Here is a 21,355-nt window from a genome sequence, read left to right as displayed (position 1 = left end):
CCTGTGTTCTACTCCACTGGGGTCGTGACGCCTGCCTGTCTGCCTCCCTCCCCAGAGCAGGGCATACACCCACGGAGGAACAAGCACAGCTGCGCTATTGCAGAGTTCTAGGGAAATCACCCTGTCAAGGCACCAGCACATCCACACTGACGCAGAGGTAGACTCCCACGGAGGTCGAGGTGTCATGCAGAGAACACCATGGATCCTGCACCCCACAGGATGGGATTCAGACACGAGGACGGCTCCAGGCAGTCCGCTTCCTCTGCCGTTGTTGTCTCCAGGCCCCTCTGAACCTAACTTTGACTAGAAAATGACCAAAAGGATACATCGAACTTGATCCCCTGGAGGGCAGTCTCGTCCTGGCTCAGGCCTGGGTTCAGCAGGGGGTTAGACCTGCAAAGTGGTCCTAGGGCATCCGTCTCGCTTCCCAGGATGCTGAGGAGGCAGTGGCTTCAGTGTATCCTGGGGATATCGGTCTCCCCTAGGATGAGCCCCTCACAGAGGGTTCTGAAGGGAACTCGGCTTTGGTGTAGCCCCAGAGCGGCTCTCCCCACCCACCCCTGCACCAAGCCTGGATCAGTACGCAACGAGCCTCTGGAGAAAGGCAGGCGCTCCCCCTGGACTCCCCCTTCCTTGTCTTTCTGCTTCTACCGTCCTGCCCTTCCTCATAGCCGGTCCTGGGCTAAACAGTTGTGTCCTGTGGCTGAGTCCACATTGGGCAGGTAAAAGGCGCCTCGTTTCCTGTGATTCCAGGCCCAGCCAGGTAACCTGGTGCAGGTAGCTAGGAGCCTAGGCGGCACTGTTCCTTTGTCCCCTCAGCTCATCTTCACGCCCACGGCCACCGTCGCTACTGTGCAGCCTGAGCTCGGCACTGGCTCCCCCGCCCGGCCCCCCACCCCCGCCCAGGTGAGGACTCCATGCTTGTGGGAGGGCAGGGGGGTGGGCACCCCCGTAGAGGGGCACTGATACTGGGGAGGGGCACAAGGAGAGGCTGGGATCAGCTAGGAAAGCAAGCGGGAGACAGGACACCCCAGTGCCCCCAGGCCTGTGCGTCTACCCTCCTCCAGAAGGCCTCGGCCCCTCCTGGCTCTGTTTTGTTCCCTCAAACACAGGTCAGGAGCCAGAGGGCAGCCTGCTGAGGCCAGCATGATTGCCAGGGAGGGCTGGGCTGTGCTACCCTCCATGCTTTACACCTGCCCCAGGATTGCTGGTCTGGCTGCTGCTGCTCCTTAAGTGGAAAGTCCCACTCTGGTTACACATGGTACCGCTGCCAGGACTCGAGAAAAATGGCATGGAAGAGGGAGCAGAGACATGTCCTGCTCTGCTAGGAGTGCACAGATACTACTGTGGCTGGGAAGATTCTGTGGGCAGCGGCGGAAGGAACCCCTACCACTCGCCTCTCCCCATCCTCATCTACAGAATGGGGAGGGCGATGGGAGAGGGCTGTTAGCAGGATTTTCAGTCTGGCACAGCCTCCATGTGTCCAGCAGAGGGCGCCAGGGACCAGGCTGAGTCAGCATGCCGGCAGTCTTGGAAGGGCCAGTGGCAACCTTATTCTGAGACAAGATTATTTGCCTGGTGACCTTGCTGGTCAGTTAACTTCCACTTTTGCCCTGGCCTTTTCCAGTGCGGGAAGCCCCATGCTCCCCGACGCTGGGAATTATTTCTGGGTGGTGTGCATCCAGTCCTGAAAGTGTAGGGGAGGAGGGAGGTCAACAGAAGGGACAGAGCCCTGCCTCCCCACCCCTGCCTGCCCAGCTGGGCAGCAGGCCTTTCTCAGAACTCAGCCTCTTCTGCTGCTGGATGCAGTCACAGTGAACTCTCTGGCCTTCTTTAGCAACTCCACGTGCTTCTGGTTCCTCTTCCAGCCCCTAACGCATTCTCTCTCTCTCTGATTTGACAACCTCCTGTTCTATTCAGCCATCCCTGGATCCATCCCTCTCTCCCTCTTAGTTGTGTACTGGCATTGCTCCTACCACATTCTCTGGACTCCCACAGACCCCTCTTTTCCAGGTACAGAACTTGACCCTCCGAACACAGCAGACGCCAGCAGCAGCAGCCTCGGGCCCCACCCCCACTCAGCCTGTCCTGCCCAGCTTGGCCCTGAAACCCACGCCAGGCAGTAGCCAACCTCTGCCTACCCCAGCACAGAGCAGAAATACTGCTCAGGCTTCCCCCGCAGGTGCCAAGCCTGGCATAGCTGACAGTGTGATGGAGCCACTCAAGAAAGGAGATGGCAACAGCAGTGTGCCAGGGAGCATGGAGGGCCGGGCTGGGCTCAGCCGGACGGTTCCTGCTGTGGCTGCCCACCCCCTCATTGCACCAGGTAAGGTCTTCAGGAAGCAGGAATCCTTTCCCAGAAAACCCAGGGCCATGAGTCAGAAGGAGACTTTCAGACTTTCCTTTTTCCCATGGATTTGCAAAGATACCAGCCATGGGTCTTTCTCTTCTCCCTCCCTGTCTGGAAGAGTCCATCAGCTCCTGGCTTTGTGCCATGCTTCTGGTCTAACTTTATGCAGGGCAGCCATGTCAGCTGGAATAAAGGAGTCCTTCTGCACAGTGGGCACAGCGATGAATCAGGGTACACAGCCATAGCTTTGGAGCTGTGGGCACAACCTGGAGTGGCTGGAGGTGGGCGGTTGAACTATTTTGAAATTCTCCAAGACTCAGCAAAAAGGCCAGGGGCTAGCCAGAAGCATGTGAGAACCAGACAGGGAGATGGGAATGTAGGAAGTTTATTTTTTCTCATCATTCAGCAAGCATTTGTTGATTAGTATTTGCCAGTCATGTTGCCAATTCTAGGTGTGCAGAGATAAATGAGACTCAGGTTCTGCCCTCCACAGTCTAGCTGGGGAGACAGATATAAGTGCAGTGCATATGCCATAATAGATCTAAGCTCTGAGCGCTGTCAGAACAGAGGAGCTATCTGGCCTTGAGGAGAGGAGCTAGGAAAGGCTTGCCAGTGAGGGTGACACTTGAGAATAAATCTAGGAGCTTGCTTGTGAGGCAGGTCCAGTGAATCCACATGCCCTGCTAGACCCCTTTCCCTGCCTACTAAAACTATCCGCATGCTGCCCATTGTAGGCAATCTTTCATGGGAACATCTGCCAAGAGCCCAAGAAGCCAGGCCTATCGGTCTAGGCAACAAGACCACGCTATTTTACCATAGAAATAAATAGAGTGGCAGAGCACACGGCTTTGCATTAAAGAGAGAGTCACGCTGATCGCATCCCTGAGACAACCACTAACTGCAGTCCTCTCTCAAACCATTTTACCATCCAATCTAACCTGCGGGTCTTTTTCTTGAGAAAATACATTAAGAATATATCTCAATACATCTTTGGCAAAATAGGATAGGATTTTTTTTTCCCTAAAGGAGTGTGCAGTCAAAAGAAGGGAGCCAGATATAGAAGCAAATCCATTCCACTTCATAAATTCTATTTTAGGACTAAGTACCAGGCACAGTGTGGGCACAGATGGTCAGCTGCCTGCCAGGCAGAATGGGTCAGAGACGCCGTCCCTCAGAGGACACTGCACATGAGCCTTGCGGCATGAGCACGTGACCCGACAGACAGAGTGGGGAAGGTTCCCAGGCAGAGAAAAGCAAAGCAGTGCACATGGCACTGAGTTAGGAGGAAACGGGGTCAAAATCCCTCATTCACCTTCTCGAGGCTTCAGAAATCACCCAGGGGCAAAGGGTCAGTCGCTGCATTCCAGCAGTCACCGCTGAGCCAAGAAAGGCGCCTCCCCACGGAGGCCTCACGGCCCTGTGGCTTCAGATGTTTCTCACTGTCTGGCATGGCTTTCTCCAGAAAGTGGCCCAGCCTCTTCCTTTTATGGAAAAAGAAAGTCAGGCTCAGAAGGGTAGACTGGGGGCTCTTTCAATGCGTTGAAAGCAGCTTGGACTAGAGCTGAGACCCCAAATGGGCACTTCTAGTTTCTTGTTCAATCTGCATATGCCCTGGAGGACTATCTGCATCTCAAGCCTTCCTGAGAACCCCCTTCCGGCCCAGGCCGAAATGTAACCTCTTTCTAAATCTAAGCCAGCACCCCAAGTTCTAACACTGTTGAAAAGAAAGACTAGTTCTTGGGTTCCTCCTAAGGCTGCTAGGCAACTCAGTTCTCAAGAAAACTGGACAGAAACGGGACCAGCATTCACAGGACGTCCACCATGTGCTAGATAACGTGCCCTGAGTTGTACGCATCACGCTTCTTTAAACCCTGTAAAGATCCCTGTCCAGTAGGTGTCCTTATCCATTTTACAGATGAGCAAACTGAAGCTCAGAGAGGTTCTCCAGGAGCTTACTACAGCTGTCACGCACTCAAAGTCACCTAAGTAGTAAGTGGCAGGACTGGGGGCCAAGTCAAACACTATTCTTCATCTCAAGCCAGATTGTCCCTCTCACTTCTTACAGTAATCTGGGGCCTCCTCAGCCTTTCCTGTTTCTGACCCAAAGCTGAAAGAGTCTGGGGAGGTCTAAGCCTATTCAGGGTTTGCAGAGTCTGGTGGAGACCCCATGTAAAGGTAAACACCAACAGGTGACAGGCTTGAGGCCCAAGGGCCTAAGCCTAACAGTGCCTGGCTAGAATGCAGTGCAGAGACCAGTGGCTTCACAGAACTTTCTCTGGAGCAGCTGTGAGCTGCAGTCCCACAAAGAACCTCTCCCCAGAGACACAAAGCAGTGGGCCTGCATTGTTCTGCCTCCCACTATCCCGTTCATTCTTCCTCTCTCCCACCCCTTCCTCTCTGTAAGCCTGGAGATTGCGCTCCCCGACTCCCACCTCCCAGATGGAAGGCAGCTGGGGAGGTTTAGTAGGGGAAGATCCTCTCGGGGCTCCTGGACAAAAAGGACTGAAATCATTCTTAGGACCTAGTGCAGGGCAGCCAGGAGCAGCACCTGTCTTGGGCTACACAGTTCCCTGGGCAGAGGTGACTTCTGGCCTCCTGCCCAGCCAACCCACTGTCAATGAACCAAGGGATCTGAGAGCAGGAGAGAACAGCGTGCTTGAGCATGCGTGTGTGTGTGTGTGTGTGTGTGTGTGTGTGTCTGGGAGACAGAAAGCAAGCGAGCGTGCACGCATTTTTTGTTTGTTATTGGAGCATTTTTTGAGCTGGCTGGCTGGCTGCCCCCAGGGAAAGTAACCAGTGGAGACTTGCAGTGGGGGGGGGGGGGGGGGGGGGGGGGGGGGGGGGGGGGGGGGGGTATGGCAGAGAGGAATGTGTTCTCCTGGGGGCTGCTTCCTCCCAGAGCAGGCAGACCCTCCAGTCCCAGCTGGGACTGCTCCCACTGACAGCTGTTTGGGGGCAAAGCCCCTCCCCCATGGCAAGCTCCCTGCTGTTCCTGCTCCTGTCACCTTGGCAACCAGCTTCTTTAGGCTCTGCAAATAGAAAAGGTCCCTTATGCCGAGAAAAGGGGTGGGGGATCAGGTGGGGGAGGGGAGTAAGGGGCGGAGAACAGAGCCTAAGAGGCTGGGCTTTGGAGGGGAAGGAGAAGGGCCTGGCTTGCCCTTCTCACTGACATGAGGACTGAGCAACGGAGGGCAGAAGAGGGGCAGGCAGCAGGGGTCCCTTGGGCCTGGCCTCCAGGGAAGCCGAGTCCTAAGGAAGTGGGCCACAGCCCCAGATAGGAGACTTGGTTTTTGGAGTTCTCATTCTAGTGGATAAACTCCTGGCTTTGGGTGCACACTCAGGCCCAAAGGTGAGGAGAAAGTTGCTGACCGGGAGGGATACGCTGTGATAAAAGGGAACTGTCGGGTTGTTGAAAAGCTGGGGCCCTTTCACCCAGCTGGGCCTCCAGATGCCAGGTCTTTGTTCTGCATCCTCAGCCCGCCTCAGGTCTCAGCTGAGGAGCGAGAACTCTGCTGGAAGGCCACACAGCTGCTTTGTTTGAACACAGAGAGCGTTTTGTGCAGGGGCAGTGATTTCTGTCTGCGATAGGCTGGACAACGCGATGTTGCTGATTCTAGGATTCTTGGGCACCCTGTTTCCCTCCCAAAGCAGCCTCCAAACTGCAAGCACACTTTTACCTAAGGAATCCAATAAAAACCAAAGCATACAGGTGGGACTGTCATCCGCTAGAAATCCCCAGCGATTTTGATGTTAAAATCATGGAACCAGCCATGGAGGTCATTTCAACTATCCACGGTAGCACCAAATTTAGATGACTAAGAATCTCTTTTTATGTTGGGAGAAAAATCCAGATGATATAGGCTATCAGTGGAGGAGCTTTATGTTTTGCTTAACATCTTTCCCTGTGCATACGAGCTTGTGTGCGTGTATGTGTGAGAGAGAAAGCCGACTGACACACAAAGGGACTTGGCCTTGGTGGATGTTTCTTCTTTCCCAAAATTCTTCATGCTAGGCTTCTATTAGACTATTTCCCCGGTTGCTGTGGACTAATAATAATACTTACCAGTTAAAGAACAGCCATGTTCCACGTACCGTACTAAATGCTTTACCTACATATCTCACTTAATCTTAATGGTGATTATTCCATTTCACAAATGAAAGAGGTATGGCTCAGAGTCACTGTCATCCCCAAACCATTTGTCCCTTTAATTATGTGGCTCAACAGATACTCATTTAGCACCTATTATGTGCCAAACATTACGCTGAACACTATGGGTATTAAAGAGATGAACAAGAGTTTAAATTCTAATGAGGGCTGCAGAAATTTGACTTGTGCTTTGAAAAATGAGTAAGTTTCAAGAATGGAACAGGAGGAAGAGGATCTCAGCTGGCACTGGGAAGCACCTAAGCCCAGAGTGGCTGTGTGCGCGTGTGACCATCTGTGTGTGTAAGTGGGACCCTCCTTCCTTTTCCCTTGCCCTCTGCCATTAGCTGTGGGTCTCCTAAAACTCAGTCCTGTGGCCTGTGTTTCACTCACAGAGGAGTTTGTTGGTTCATACCTTTCAGACATCCACCACCTGTCTGCCAGTGACTTCCTAATACACATCCATCCCTGTCCTCCTCCCTTCTCCCCATACATTTCAGCTATCTATAGGATAGACATCACCCCACCTGCATACAAGTTGTTTTTTTTTTTTTTTTTTAATTTGGAGAATTTGTAAAACAAAAACCCTGCATCTTCCTCTCTGGAAAGGGCCCCTCTACCGTATCCTGAGCACTGTCCACAATTGCAAGGTCCTCCTGCACCCCAGACTCACAGAGTTATTTTGACTTCACATTCAGATAACTGGTAGTATTTTTAAATACTACTGAGCATTTACTGAGCATCTACTAGGCATTGAGCAAAGGCAGTGAACCTCTTTGTGGTTTAAACAAAATATTCCGTTTGATACTAACAACTATGTGGTATGTATCACCGTTTACAGAACAGCACGTCTAGATCCGGAGAGGTTAAGCAATTTATCTAAGATTGCACAGCCTGTTGGTGTCAGAGCCACCAGGGAGGCAGAGCGTTACAGTGGGAAAAGCAGTGGGCTTCGGAGTTAACCTGGTTTCAGACCCCAGTTTCATCACCTATTAGTTTAATGACTATGATCAAGTTACTTCAGCTCTGTAAACCTCCATTTCCTCATCTGTAAAACAGAGGTGATTATATTTCCCACAGGCTGTAAATGACTGAGATGGCCTGCACAAGTGACTGGCACAGAGAAAAACCTCCCTCATTCCCATGCTCCATCACTACCCAGCTTGTCACCAGTTTGTCACCAGGTTCTGATGACATTTCCTCTTGTTTTGGCTTCCTGCTTTACTTAAGGCCTGCTGACGGGATGAGGCTTAACTGATCGCCAGGACATCCTACTCACAACTGCTAGAATTATCTCCCTCAGAGACTGTTATTTCCTTCTTGTTTAAAAACCTTCTCTGTAGCCCGGCACAGTGGCTCATGCCTGTAATCCCAGCCCTTTGGGAGGCCGAGGCAGGTGGATCACTTGAGGTCAGGAGTTTGAGACCAGCCTGGCCAACATGGTGAAACCCCGTTTCTACTAAAAATACAAAAATTAGCCGGGTGTGGTGGCTCATGCCTGTAATCCCAGCTACTTGGGAGGCTGAGGCAGGAGAATTGCTTGAACCTGGGAGGCGGAGGTTGCAGTGAGCCGAGATCGTGCCATTGCACTACAGCCTGGACATCAAGAGCGAAACTCCATCTCAAAAAAAAAAAAAAAGAAAAAAAACGTTCACTGTGTCTTTACGTCCTCCTTGATCAGCTGGAATGCCTAGTCTATAGTAAGGGCTCACTAAATATCATGTTAATGACTTCTGACTGACTATCTGACTCCGTGGGGGACCTTCAAGACCCTCCCCCCACTGCCCACTGCACCTCTCTGACTGCTCCTGGTGTCCTCATGCAGACCCTCTGTTATGGCCAAGCAAATATGCTGTTGTCTCTCTCTCCGACTCCTACCCCTTTGTGACTTTCTTGGCCCTTTCCCTCCCTGCCTCCTGGCATAACAATCCCCTTTTGTTGTCCATGTCTCCAAGATTGCCTCCAGAATTCCCAACTGCCTGCAACTAATACTCCTAGGCTTGCTGTACTCGCTCGTCCTTACTGACTTTTGTTATTCACTTGGCCATCAGCATCTTGTAATATGCAAGGCACCATGCCTCACCTGTCAAATGAAGTCAAGTTTCCCTTCACTTACTGCATTGTACAAGTCACTTGGAAACTACTCTCAGTTCTTGCTTGTAAAATAAAAACACTTCTCAATTGCTTCATGGGCTTCTTGTTAGAAATAAATGAGATTTAAATGATAAAAATTCTTTGAGAAGTTCAAAGCAACACACAGTAACAGATAGTATTTTAAGAATAGCTACCATTTACTGAGCATCTACTAGGTACCAAGTGTTGAGCAAAGGCAGTGAATCTCTGTGGTTTAAACAAAATATTCCATTTTATACTAACAACTATGTGGTATGTATCACCGTTTACAGAACAGCAAGTCAAGATACAGAGAGGTTGAGCAATTTATCTAAGATTGCACAGCCTATCAGTGTCAGAGCCAAGATTTAAACCCAGATCTGACTGACTCTAAAACCCAGGCCTTTATCCACTTATGCTATACTGCCATCCTCTGCCAAGGGCAGGCTAGGGGCAGAGATGCAGATAACAGTTTCTTTTATAATGCTCCAAGCTGCTTAGCAAAGAATCCTGTACATAGCCAGTATTTGGTAGTTTTTCCAGAGGACTGCAGAAGAGGCCTGAAAACGTTTAAGCATAATCAGACTATCACAGAGTGCCCCTGCAGCTGGCAACCCAACACCGTTTTATAAGTTTCTTACAGGGAAACTTCCCTTAGCTCTACTTCCCCTATCAAACTCCTCCCGACCCCAAGCCAAGGGAATGCATCACGGAAAATTTGTGTGGCTATTGCTTTAGAGTTTTCCAAAAGGAGCTTCCTTGTCTATTCTTGTGTATGCGGAGCACTGACCTCTAGAGCCAACCCCAACCTTAGTTCCCTCCTGAAGCCTAATCACATGAAACATCTTTAGGGATGAGCAGCCCCTAGAAGGTGCTAGCATAACTTAGACTCAGCCAAAAACTGCCTCCTCTTCTGACTCCTCTCTGTTAGACACCTTGGGGTTCAACTATACATGATGACCTGGAGATCCCTGAATTCCCCACAGTATTTTATGCCTCTGAGTCTTCCCGAATGCTGTTCCTTTTGTCATCTTCCTAACTCTGAATCATGTTAAACACTTACTCTGGGAAACCTTCTCTGCTCTCCTTCCAAAGCTGAATCCCCTTTTGCGTGTTCTCAATATTCTGTGCTTATCGCCTATCATAATATTTACCAAATTATGCTGAGAGTATCTGTCTACCATCTGTCTCTTTTACTAAACTGTAATCTCGTCTAGGGACCATGTTTTAGCCAGTACCAACCATAGTACTTGGTGTGTGGTGGGTGCTTAATAAGTTGTTTGTTGAGTGAATGAATGGTTGAAAGTATATCTTCCCTTAAGAGTAGTGGCTAGTAAAAAGATCTGCCATTCCTCTCCCACAGGCATACTCTCCTTGCCTGTAGGCCAGGTAACATCAAACTCTAATCAATTATAGTAGACTTCTAGGAAAATGAGTGCATAAGTAGTCCTGCAACTGTAGCTGGTATGCTTGCAGCTCCCATATACTTTGAGGCAAGAGTCCCAGCATTTCTGGGACACTGAGCTGTTTCTTGAATACTTGAAGCCTTGAGAACAAGTTTTGTAGGATAAACAAGTCCCACCATGTTGTCTGTCATTCATTCATTCATTCAGCAGTATTGATTGAGCATCTACTAAATTCAAGATATTTTGGAGGAAACAAATGACTCACATAAATTCTGCCTACCAAAAGAAATAAGTCACTTACTGAAATAACTCTGAGATAGGTATAACCCTTACCTCTATTTTAAAGATGATGATGGCCGGGCGCGGTGGCTCAAGCCTGTAATCCCAGCACTTTGGGAGGCCGAGACGGGCGGATCATGAGGTCAGGAGATCGAGACCATCCTGGCTAACATGGTGAAACCCCGTCTCTACTAAAAAATACAAAAAACTAGCCGGGCGAGGTGGCAGGTGCCTATAGTCCCAGCTACTCGGGAGGCTGAGGCAGGAGAATGGCGTAAACCCGGGAGGTAGAGCTTGCAGTGAGCTGAGATCCGGCCACTGCACTCCAGCCTGGGCGACAGAGCGAGACTCCGTCTCAAAAATAAATAAATAAATAAATAAATAAAGATGATGATACAGAGGTACAGAGAGGTCAAGTAACTCACTCACCCCATGTCACACAGCTGGTAAGCAGCAGAGTTGGAATTCAAATCCAAGCATTTTGGCTCAAGAGCTCATACTTGACTTCTGGGCACACTGCTTCTCTGAGGGCAGTGCAAAGCAAAGCAGCCTGAATGTCATCTCAGAGAAAGGGGAAAGTCCTGTCAGCTGTAAAGGCCAGAGAATGGTGACTAGAATTTGATTTGTGGCACTCTAGACAGTATGAGAAAAGGCATATACTCTGTACAGGGTACAGTGAATAGTAAAGATTGCTTGGGTCAAATAAATAATAAAAATTACAAGGGTGGTTTATGTTGAAAAGAGATCCTGAATTCTTGCCAGGGGCTTTAGACAACTGTAGACAAAGGAGAGTCCCTGGCAGTTTTTAGTGAGAGATCAGATCTGTGCACTAGGAAGATTAGTTTGCACTCTCTAAGCTGGATTACAGAGAGAAGAAACTGGAATCAGGAAGACCCTTTACTGCAGTACTCTAAACAAAAGGATTTTTTTTTTGATCCAGGATAATGCTGGAGTTAAATCATGATCTTTGTTTTTATTAATCTCAAAAAGTTAAGGATGTATTAATATATACCCTGATCTATATGAATTGATTCAAGCCTTATGAGCTTGATTTCCACCCTTGGTGTATAGTAGCCTAGTTTATCCTAAAACAATTGCTTTCAGTTTTCCATGAGCAGCACAGGGTGGGGAGAGAATGGGATAGGAGAGGAAGCACAGGAATAGAAGCCAGGACAGCAGTCCCCTTTCCTGGTCTTTTGGGAAAACAAATGTGTGTTTATGCTGTATAGATATAGAATCTTTTCCCTCTGTAACCCTTTTTCCTCCTTATTAACCCTGAATTGTAAACTACTTTCCTGCTATAGCCACTCAATCAAATTCTAGATGTGGAAGAGATTTATGTGATCACCTAGCCCAGACCTCCTCTTTCACAGGTTAAACTCTGAAGCCCTGAGAAAGAAGAGTACCTTGTCTCAGGCCACACAGCCAGCAAGTACTGGGGCATGCCATTGATCCTCTCAGCCTCCCTGACCTGGACCATCTCCAGCTCCCACCTCACATGGGCAGCCCCTAAGAATGATTCCACATTCCAGTGGCAGGAATCCATGATTTTGCATTAAGGGAGAAAAAGTTTTGGTTGCATTTGCAGTGACGACGCCCATCATTTGCAGATCGTTCTGGCTGTGGGCGCCTAACAAAGTCCTGTGTGGCCTCTTCAGTGTCTCCCAGGTGCCTTATCAACAGCCTTCTCAAAAGTGCCTGATTGTTAAATTCTGACCTATTCAATGTGAGATAAGGAGACAGGGCTTAGACTGGGGTCAGGGACAGTTTATAATTACCAAATGTCTGCTGGCATTTCCACAAAGGTTCTGCCATCAACCCAAACCCAACACACTTCCCTCAACATCACACTGGTGTCCAAGTTTCCCAAACCCGTCATTCAGTATCCTCCATACTAAACCCCTGTGGGCCATCCATAGTCCGTCTCTCTCTGACTAGACAGTCACCAAGACCCATTTTGCTTTTGCTTTGTAACATGTCTTATTTCTGTCCTTTCAAATCCTATTGGAATTCTGCTTGGAATTCCATGTCGGGCTGGGATGAGACCATTCAAAACTTGCATGTGAATAGACAAAATTCAAGAAGGAAGACACCTCCCCTAACTCAGTTTGAAACCTGCTTACTTTGCATCCGTTGCATCACAGAATCCTTTTAAAATGTGAGCTCAGGACCCAGAATTCGCCTTTATCCTTACTGGCTTGAAGCTTTAGTTGTAAAAGTCCATTTGCTGGCCTCCAGCTGTGGCCTGCCATGCATTTGGCTAGCTCTCCAGCCAGGGAAGTCTCTGTAGAGGGCAGTTTTTAAACAGGACAGATTCAGCTGAGCTGCTTCGTCCTAGGCTGGCCTGGCACTAGCCAGAGGGTGATCTGTGTAAAGACAATCTCTGAGCTGAATTTCATGAATCCCTACTCTGAACAAGGCATGAGCTAGACACTGAAGGAATTACTAAAAAATATAAGAATTCTCACCTCAAAGAGTCAGCCAGCTTAAAATGGAAGAGGGAAAGCTAGTATAGCAACACATGGCAAAAAATAAATTCCTGTCAGGCGCTGTGTTAGATTCTGGAGAGAGATACATGAAGTTTCTGACCACAAGGAGGTCATGATCTGGAAGATAGATAAGAAACAATTACAACCCACCTTAATAAGCATTATTATGATAGAGGTAGACCCTGGATACTTTGAGAACCTAAACCAGACTGATATAATAGTTATGACTAGAAATGATTGAATATGACTACATGCCAGGCACTGTGCTGTGCACATTAAGCCATTTTTCTGTCATTTTCTTCTCATTTCATCCTTTTAACAACTTCTGTACGGAAATTATATTTTTAATTTTTAGATTGGGAACGTGAGGCCCAGAGAGTAGTTAGTCCCAGGTCCCTTGGTATATAACAGAGGGAACCAGTAACCCAGCCCTGGTCTGCCTGATGCCAGGATCCAATAACTACCATTGTCTACTGGCTCTTCCTGGAGAAGGCCTCGTCTGAGCAGAGCCAGAGGCTGGATGAGGACTAGCCATGCAGAGCTGCGTTGGGTGGTGGAGAGGCTGTAGCTGTTGCAGGTACAGAGAACAGCAGATGAAGGGTGCGGAGGAGAGAGACAGCATGCCTCACTTAGAATCCAGTATTTCTCTGAACTGCCAGAATGGCCAAAGAGGGCCTCACAGAGGAGGTGAGTTTTGAGTTGTGAGGAGTTAAGCGTTGGGGGTGGGGGACAGCTTAAAGAGCCCAGTGTTCCTCCAGCAAAGGAGGAAAGCAGGAATAGAGTGAATGTGTTAGGCCATGGCAATGAGCAGGCCAGGCTCAGGGTGAAAAATGAAAGGGATGAAAACAAGAGACATTGAATTTGGGAAGCCATTTTTATTTGGATGTGGGAGGGGCAGAGTTGGAAGACAGCAGAAGAGAAGATCAAGCCATGCTCTCTAACCTGGCCTTTCCCCCTTCAGCTTATGCTCAGCTGCAGCCACACCAGCTCCTCCCACAGCCATCCTCAAAGCACCTGCAGCCCCAATTTGTGATCCAGCAGCAGCCACAGCCACAACAGCAGCAGCCACCACCCCAGCCATCACGGCCTGGGTTCCAAGCTCAGCCCCACCCTCAGCTCGCCTCCGTCTCTCCAAGCGTGGCCCTCCAGCCCAGCTCAGAGGCCCATGCCATGCCACTAGGCCCGGTTACACCCGCCCTGCCGCTCCAGTGTCCCACTGCCAACCTGCACAAGCCTGGCAGCAGTCAGCAGTGTCACCCTCCCACGCCTGATGCTGGGCCTCAGAATGGACATCCCGAGGGCGTGCCCCACACCCCTCAACGCAGGTTCCAGCACACTTCAGCCGTCATCTTACAACTGCAGCCTGCTTCACCAGTGGTAAGCCAGCCCCAAGGTCCAGGGAGCACATGGGGCGGCCACAGCTTGGACGACCCCACAGCTCCTTCAAGAAGTGCTTCTGGGTAGGCTGACGGGTGAAATCATCTTTGGGGATTCCAAGAAGGAAGAGAGGGCTTTCCCCAGTTTGAGGATGACTGAATCTTAAGGTCCTTGCCTGCTTCCCAAGCTCCACGGAAAGCAGGGAAGTATTCAAGAACGCAAAGGCTATTTCTGAAAGGCCCCTCTCTCTGTCCTGTCCTTTGACAGCCCCAGCAGTGTGTTCCTGATGACTGGAAAGAAGCGGCACCAGGGGAGAAGAGTGTGCCTGAGACTCGGTCTGGCCCATCACCACATCAGCAGGCTATTGTCACTGCCATGCCTGGTGGCCTGCCTGTACCCAAGAGCCCTAACATCCAGTCGTCCCCAGCTCACGGTATGAAGCACAGTGGGGCTCTGGGGGAGGGGATAAAGTTGGCCTTTCTTGCAATGCCCTGGCACATTTCACTTGAGCATTTGCAATGGGAAGGCAAACTATTACAAGCAGGGAAGCTGGGGGGTTGGAAACAGAGGAGGGATGTGAGAAGATGAACCAGAAATAAAGGGAGACACCGAAGATATTACAGCAAGAGGGTGGAGAAAGAAGAGGTGAAAGTTCTAGAGCCAGACACTGGGGCCTGCCTGCATGTCACTGGTGTCAGATGCATCCACATAGACATATGCCAAGTGCAGAGTGGAGGCAGGTTGCCAGTTGTCACAGTTCTCTGCTTCCTTTGGTATGAAAGGGGGTTCTTGATATTGGAAATATGGCAAAACAGCTACCATATCTCAAAAATAAGGGAAATGCCAGGGAGAGGCAGAAGGGGACTCAAATGAGTTCAGCTCACAGGAAGCATCTCTGAGGAAACTGTGCTCAGCTTTGGGATCCCCATCTGTCTTTGTGGGCTCAGTTACAAGTGGACTTCTCCCCTCCTGAGGTTCAGGAGACTCTGCTGGGTTCCTTCATCTGGATGGGAGAGGCACGGCAGTACCTCCGCCTCCTGCAAAGATCTGCTTGCTTCCCTTCCCCTCTCTGCCAGTTTGCACAGCACTGTTGGCCCAGGTCTCAGTGACATTCTGAGCCATGGACCACCTGCAACTCAGGGAGGCAGTTCCAGTCATTGTGCTGTGTTTGCTGAGGCGGAGTGGGGGACAGCCAAGATAAAAAGAGTTTGGAAGTTGATGGAGAAATAAGAAAAAAATACCTTAGCACAAGGCAGGGCAAAAAGGGTACAAAGGTTCTACAAGGAACAGAAGCAGGATCAAGGAAAAGAATATGGAGAAAGAACAGCAGGAAAATTAAAGGATGGGAAGGAGGTCATCTCTTCTCTCTCTGCACACTTGCAGATGAGAAGGGGTTTTGAACAGCAGTCCATTCCACTGTAGATTTGCTCTAATTATCAGAAAGCTGCTTTTCAAGTGAAGTCAAACCTGCTCTCTTGGAATTTGCCAGCATTGGTCATGATTCTGTCTTGTGAATTGTAAGAGTCCATCTTATACAGTGTTTGTAGACAGTTGTCAGACGGTCTCTTGCCTCTCCCCCCATTAAAAAAGAGAAAATCTCCAGGCTAAATATCTGAGACTTTTTTTCATTTTTTACTTATGACAGGTCAAGACCTCCATTCTCACCATTCTGGTCAGGCTTGTCTATCTACATTCTACCTTTTCATTAATTTTCCTAACATTTGCTCCCCAAAATTAAGCACATTAATTCCAAATATAAACAGCTACTAGTCTTTAGAAGCCTGTTTCAGGGGCAGGGCTGTTCCCTAGATCCATGTTTTATGGAAGGGAGGAACTACACCTACTATATGCTGAGTACTGTTCCAAGTCGTTTACTCATTCACGACAGCCCTAGGACATAAGTAGAACTGTCCCCATCATTCAGAGGCAGAAACAAAAGCCGAGGGGCTCCAGGTCCTGCGGCTGTGAAAGGGCAGCACCATGACTCTGACTCCTACAGTAGTCACTCCCTCACCTTCCTTCATCAGGATGGTGCACAAATGGCCCCCGTGAACTCTCCGACGCTATAGGAATGACACTGTTGTTCACAGAGCACTGTCACCTGAATTCCAGAGAGCTGGGTTTCATTTTTGTTTCTGAGGTTTCATCTTACCTGGAACTGCTGTCATGCCAGCTCTCCCTAGTCTAGAACTTGTATAATTTATAGTTGAACCAAAATATAATTGCTTACATCTGTTAAGTGTTATCTTGTAAATTTAGCCCATAGTTCTAGCCTAGCAAGAAAACAGTAATGGTTACTAGTTAATATTTATTGAGCCCTCTCTGCTAGACTTTACACATTTAAATTTCCTCATTTAATCCTGACAATAACCCTCTGAGGTAGCAACTTTTATCCTCATTTTAAAGGTAAGACCACTGAGGCATAGAAAAAAGCAAGTGGTGGGGCACGAATCTTTTCTATCTGAATTCTGCTATTCATTATACTAACTCCTCTGCTTAACTTTGCCACCTGTAAATTATATAGCGAGTTTTATTTGCCTTTTACCAATTTGTTAATAGAAGTATCATACGAGACCCCACTGAGGATTCATGCCATCTCCAGAACAGTGGTAATCAACATTTTTTGCTCAAGTGTTTGTAATCCAGAAACCCCTAAATGAACTCACATTTGCCTTTCTTCTCCATAAAGCTCTCAAATTTTTCTTTCTGAAATCTAATTATGGTGATATACAAACAAGCATCCTCCTCTTGAGGTCCTATCTCATGACAGAAGTAAGCTTTACACAGTGGAAACAACTGTCAACCACCCAAGACTTAAATATCCACTCTGTGTATGTCTTTTTTTTTTTTTTTTTAAGATGCATTCTTACTCTGTCACCCAGGCTGGAGTGCAGTGGCATGATCTTGGCTCACTGCGACCTCTGCCTCCCGGGTTCAAGTGATTCTCCTGCCTCAGCCTCCCGAGCGGCTGGGATTTCAGGCACACACTACCATGCCCAGCTAATTTTTGTACTTTATTAGTAGAGACGTGATTTCGCCATGTTGGCCAGGCTGGTCTCGAACTCCTGACCTCAGGTGATCTGCCCAACTCAGCCTCCCAAAGTGCCGGGATTACAGGTGTGAGCCACTGCGCCTCGCCCATTCTGTGTATGTGTGAATGCCTACTCTGTGCAAAGCACTGTGGGAAGGGAGGTAGCACATAGAGAAACACAGTCAAGAGCTGAAGGTCTACTGGGAACGATGACAAATGCACAGGAAAAAAATTACAATAGAAAATAAAATGCGATAAATGCCATAGACTGATTTGAGGTAAGTCATTTAAAAGCTACAAAACAGGAAAAGTTACTGCCAACTAGAGATTATCAGGATAGATTTCCGGGAGGATGAGGCATCGTTCTAGAGCAGAGGTTGGCAAACTACAGCCCAATGGCCAAAACCATCACATTGCCAGTGTTCGTACGGCTCGCAAGCTAATAATGATTTCTACATTTTAAATTTTTTTTAAAAAAATCAAAATAATTATATTTCATGATACATGAAAATTATCTGAAATTCCAATTCTAGTGCCCATAAATAAAGTTCCATGGGAACACAACCACACTCGTTCATGTACATATTGTCTGTAGTTGCTTTCCTGCGGCAACAGCAGAAATGAGTTGTTGCGACAGACCGTATGACCTACAAAGTCTAAAATATTTACTCTCTGGTCCCTGGCAGAAAAAGTTTGCCAACTGCTGTTCTTGAGTCTGGACCTTGAAGGATAGGTAGGACCTGGACATACAAAGTTGGGGAAAGAGCATTCCAGGAAGAACTGGTGGAACTTAAGAGAGGGAGGCAGGAAAGTGTGCGCATGTTAGGGAACAGGAGTTGAGGATACAATCCTGTGTTACCCTAGTTTATAAAACAAAATATAAGTGTAAGAAATGCAGAGGCAGAGGAGAAGGGAATATGAATATTAATGAAAAGGGGGGTTGAAATTTTGAAAAATAGAGGAGAAAGGGAGTTAAGTAAATATTCGGGGAATGTAAAATAAATGTAAACAAAGATGGGATGAGGCCTGAGAGTTGAAAGGGGTAGGGGGAGAAGAAAGGCAGGGAACGAATATGAATACTAAGGAAGGCAAGAAAATGGGGCCATGTTGGGAATAGAGGGAAGTCAAGAATGAAGTCCCTGGCATGGGTCCAGCACCGTCCTGCGCCTCGCGCTCCCGAGGGTGGGGACTGTGTCATGCAGCACCTCTCTGTACCCCAGCAGCCCCTCGCGCGCGAGCTGAATGAGTACGCCTCGCCACGACGGCGCAGGTTCACCCGGTGCGCTTGGGGAAGAGAACTCCAACTGTGTGTCAGGCGCGGCGTGTCAGGCGCGGCGGGCCGCCTGAACCCACTTCCTCAATCAGCCTCTGCCGCGAGCCGGAGGCCGCTCATAGAGGTGTGACCGGGGCACTTGGGCCATGACTTCTCTCTGATCCTCGGTTCCCAGTAGGAAGGAGAATGACTTGTAGGGTCGTTATGAACAATAAGTGGGGAGAGTGCGAGCTGGGTTTGGCACGAACTGAGCTCTCGGTGACTGGCGGTCATTAGTCTTCTGAAAGCCCCCCAGGCCCCTCAGGGAGTGAACGGTCCAAGGCGGGAGTCGCGGGCCGCCCCGCCAAAGAGCACTTGTGCAGGGGGCCGGGGCAGCCTCCTCGTGGCGTGGCGCCCGCCTCCCTAAGCTGAGCCCCGGGCGTCCCTAACCCGCCTTCCGGAGGGCGCGAGGCGGGGCTCGACGCACAAAGGAAGCGCGCGGCCCGTGTCCGCACCGCCCCTCCCGCGGCCCCGCCCCGCCGCGCGGCCCGCCCCGCCCCGCGCCCTCGCCCCGCCCCCGGCAGAGGCGGCAGCGGTCCCAGACGCGCCGCATTGCCCCGCGGCGGCTGCAGCCCCGAGGCGTCTGCCGCGGGCGCGCGGCAACCCTGGCCGCCGCCCGCGCTCCCGCCCCGGCCCGCGCCCCCGTCCCGGCCTCGCGCCCCGGCCGCCCTTTGTTGACGCCGGCCAGGCCGGTGCGGTCGCATGCGCCGCGGCAGCCCCGGGCCCCGGCTCGGAGGCTCCCGGCGGAGAGAAGGCGGCCCGCCCGGGCCCGGGACCCCGCGCGAGTCGGCGCCCGGCCGAGGGGCTGCGTAGGCCCCGCCCGGCCAGGCCCAGCCGGGCCCTGGACAGGTCAGTGCCGGGGCGGGGGAGGGGTTCTCGCCAGGAGGGAGGCCGGGGGCCGCGCTCGCCGCCCTGGAAGTCGGGCACCGCCCTCGGTGCCCCTAGCGGCCCGGGCCTACGCGGCTGCCAGGCCGTGCCAGTCGCGGCTCTCGCCCGCTTGGCGCCTGGGAGGTGCCCTGTTCCACTGCCTCGCTCGCCTGGGGATCCTGCGGGCCCGTCGCCCCTGGAAGCCCTGTGTCACCTCGGCGCGCCGCAGCTTCCGCGTCCCTAGGCCCCACACACCCCACCCCAGCCCCGACCTAGGACCGGCCTCCCCGCCGCTGCGACTTCCCGGGGACGGACGGTGCGTTGGGGGCAAGACTGCTGGCATCTGCATTACTTTATTGGTGGTGGACTCCCTATCTTGGAGGCGCCTGCGGCTTCGCTGGAGAGTTTTGTTTTTAATCTAGTTCAGTCTCACGAGGTTTTTAATTGGATAGAAAGGGACAAGCTGTTCTGTGTCTGTCTTCCATTTTTAGAAGAGCGTTTTCTCTCCTTCTTCTGCCAAATGAAGGTAGACTATATTTGTTGCTTCTTTACATTAAAATCGGGATTTGTGAGATTCTCTATTTAAACTGAAGTCCACAGATAGGGAAATAATTGGCCCAAGGTCAGGCTGCAAACCAGTGGCGAAGCTACCATCTGAACTCCTAAGCCCTGGGCCCCAGTCAGTGCCCTGCTACAGCGCACCCCCACCGGCCCACCGCCCCCCGTCTTCCATAACCTGAACTGCTCTCACCCACATAGTTTCGGTTCTGATCAACTTTCCTTTCCTTCCTACTCCATACCTGCGATGTGTACCTTCATGTGCTGTGTATGGAACACACTCTTCTCATCTTTTTCTTGCCTTACAAATCAATGACAGACTTCCCCTCGGGTATCTCTCATGTTTGATCGTTAATCCCCTCTCCATTAGCATATTGGGCCCAGAGGATCCCTTGCAAAATAAGCTACCGACCTAAATCCATCATATGTCCCTGATTTTTCTAGGACAGCCCCAATTTAAACTATTCCATCCCATTGTCTATTAGCCCGAGTATCTCCATTTTTGGTTTAAAAAATAATGTCACTTTGTACCAGAGCCTACTGACCTAGCCTTTTCCAGCCATTTGGCTCTGGAGCATAACTGGGTAATCCAATTATCATTCACCTGGGATTTTTCTTCCCCGCCTGAGTCAACCCAAATGTTGGAACTGCCAGGATTTCTAGGTCAGCATGAACATTACAGGCTAATGAGGCAAGGAAATTCCTTCTTGCTCTTGTATTTCTTCCCACCTCCCCCATCCGCCCATCTATTATTCTGGTACAGGGCAACAGACCTGTGGCAGACCCTAATGATGAGGGCTTCGCATCGTTTTGACTTTAGAACAGAAATAAAGTACCTGACTGTGTTGGTTATCGGGACAAGAGGCTGTCTTGAACCTGAAGATGACCAGCACAGCTAAGTAGTTCTGGTTTCATTCAGTTAGACTTAACATACTTTTATTTGGCTCCCATTTAAGGTAAAGTACTGCCCTAGGCACTGGGGAATATCAAAGTGATTTTAACAAATAGCTCCCAACATCTGGATTTACATTTGGGAGTACTCACACTTTCTAACCAGCTGAGAAACTGTTTTTCACTGGTGATTTCTGCACCCAAGTTCCAGCCCCTGCAAGGCGGGAACTGGGGCCTCTGGCTTGGCTCACTCACAAGGGCGGGCTTGTTTCGCAGAAGGTCGGGCAGATGGGGAGTGGTGCTCTTTTGGCACCTGCTCTTTCCAGGCACTCTTCATCACATGAGCTCTGCCTCTCAGCCCACCCAAGATCTGTTTCCAGGCTCGTCCATGCACACAGGGAAGAACAGACATCTTTTTCCTCCAGCCTTAATCTTGAGAAAGGGGGTAGTTTCTTAGTCCACTTTTCTGTTGTACTTGAGTCAGTTTCTCAGTTGTCCAACTATGTTTTCTCTCCTGTTTTCACCCCCTTCTTATTTCC

General features: G+C 50.0%; 1 protein-coding gene across 8 annotated transcripts in view; it reads left to right on the top strand.

Moving 5' to 3' along the window:
• PHC2 (polyhomeotic homolog 2) overlaps window positions 1–21,355 on the top strand; it is a 110,694-nt gene that overhangs the window by 65,639 nt on the left and 23,700 nt on the right. For 5 of the 8 annotated variants that reach the window (XM_021939167.2, XM_003891543.5, XM_021939164.2 and 2 more), the window contains exons 6-9: window positions 820–906; window positions 2,014–2,326; window positions 13,742–14,157; window positions 14,425–14,590. In XM_021939167.2, the coding sequence (XP_021794859.2) occupies window positions 820–906; window positions 2,014–2,326; window positions 13,742–14,157; window positions 14,425–14,590 (982 nt within the window). Of the gene's footprint in view, window positions 1–819; window positions 907–2,013; window positions 2,327–13,741; window positions 14,158–14,424; window positions 14,591–19,029; window positions 19,350–21,355 lie in introns of those variants that run through there. The other 3 variants (XM_031666802.1, XM_031666803.1, XM_009204389.2) reach the window with 2 other exon arrangements.

Source organism: Papio anubis, chromosome 1 (assembly GCF_008728515.1).
Source record: "Papio anubis isolate 15944 chromosome 1, Panubis1.0, whole genome shotgun sequence".
NCBI lineage: Eukaryota > Metazoa > Chordata > Mammalia > Primates > Cercopithecidae > Papio > Papio anubis.
The sequence above is the reverse complement of the archived record's forward strand: the minus strand, read 5'-3'. Positions and strand labels throughout refer to the sequence as shown.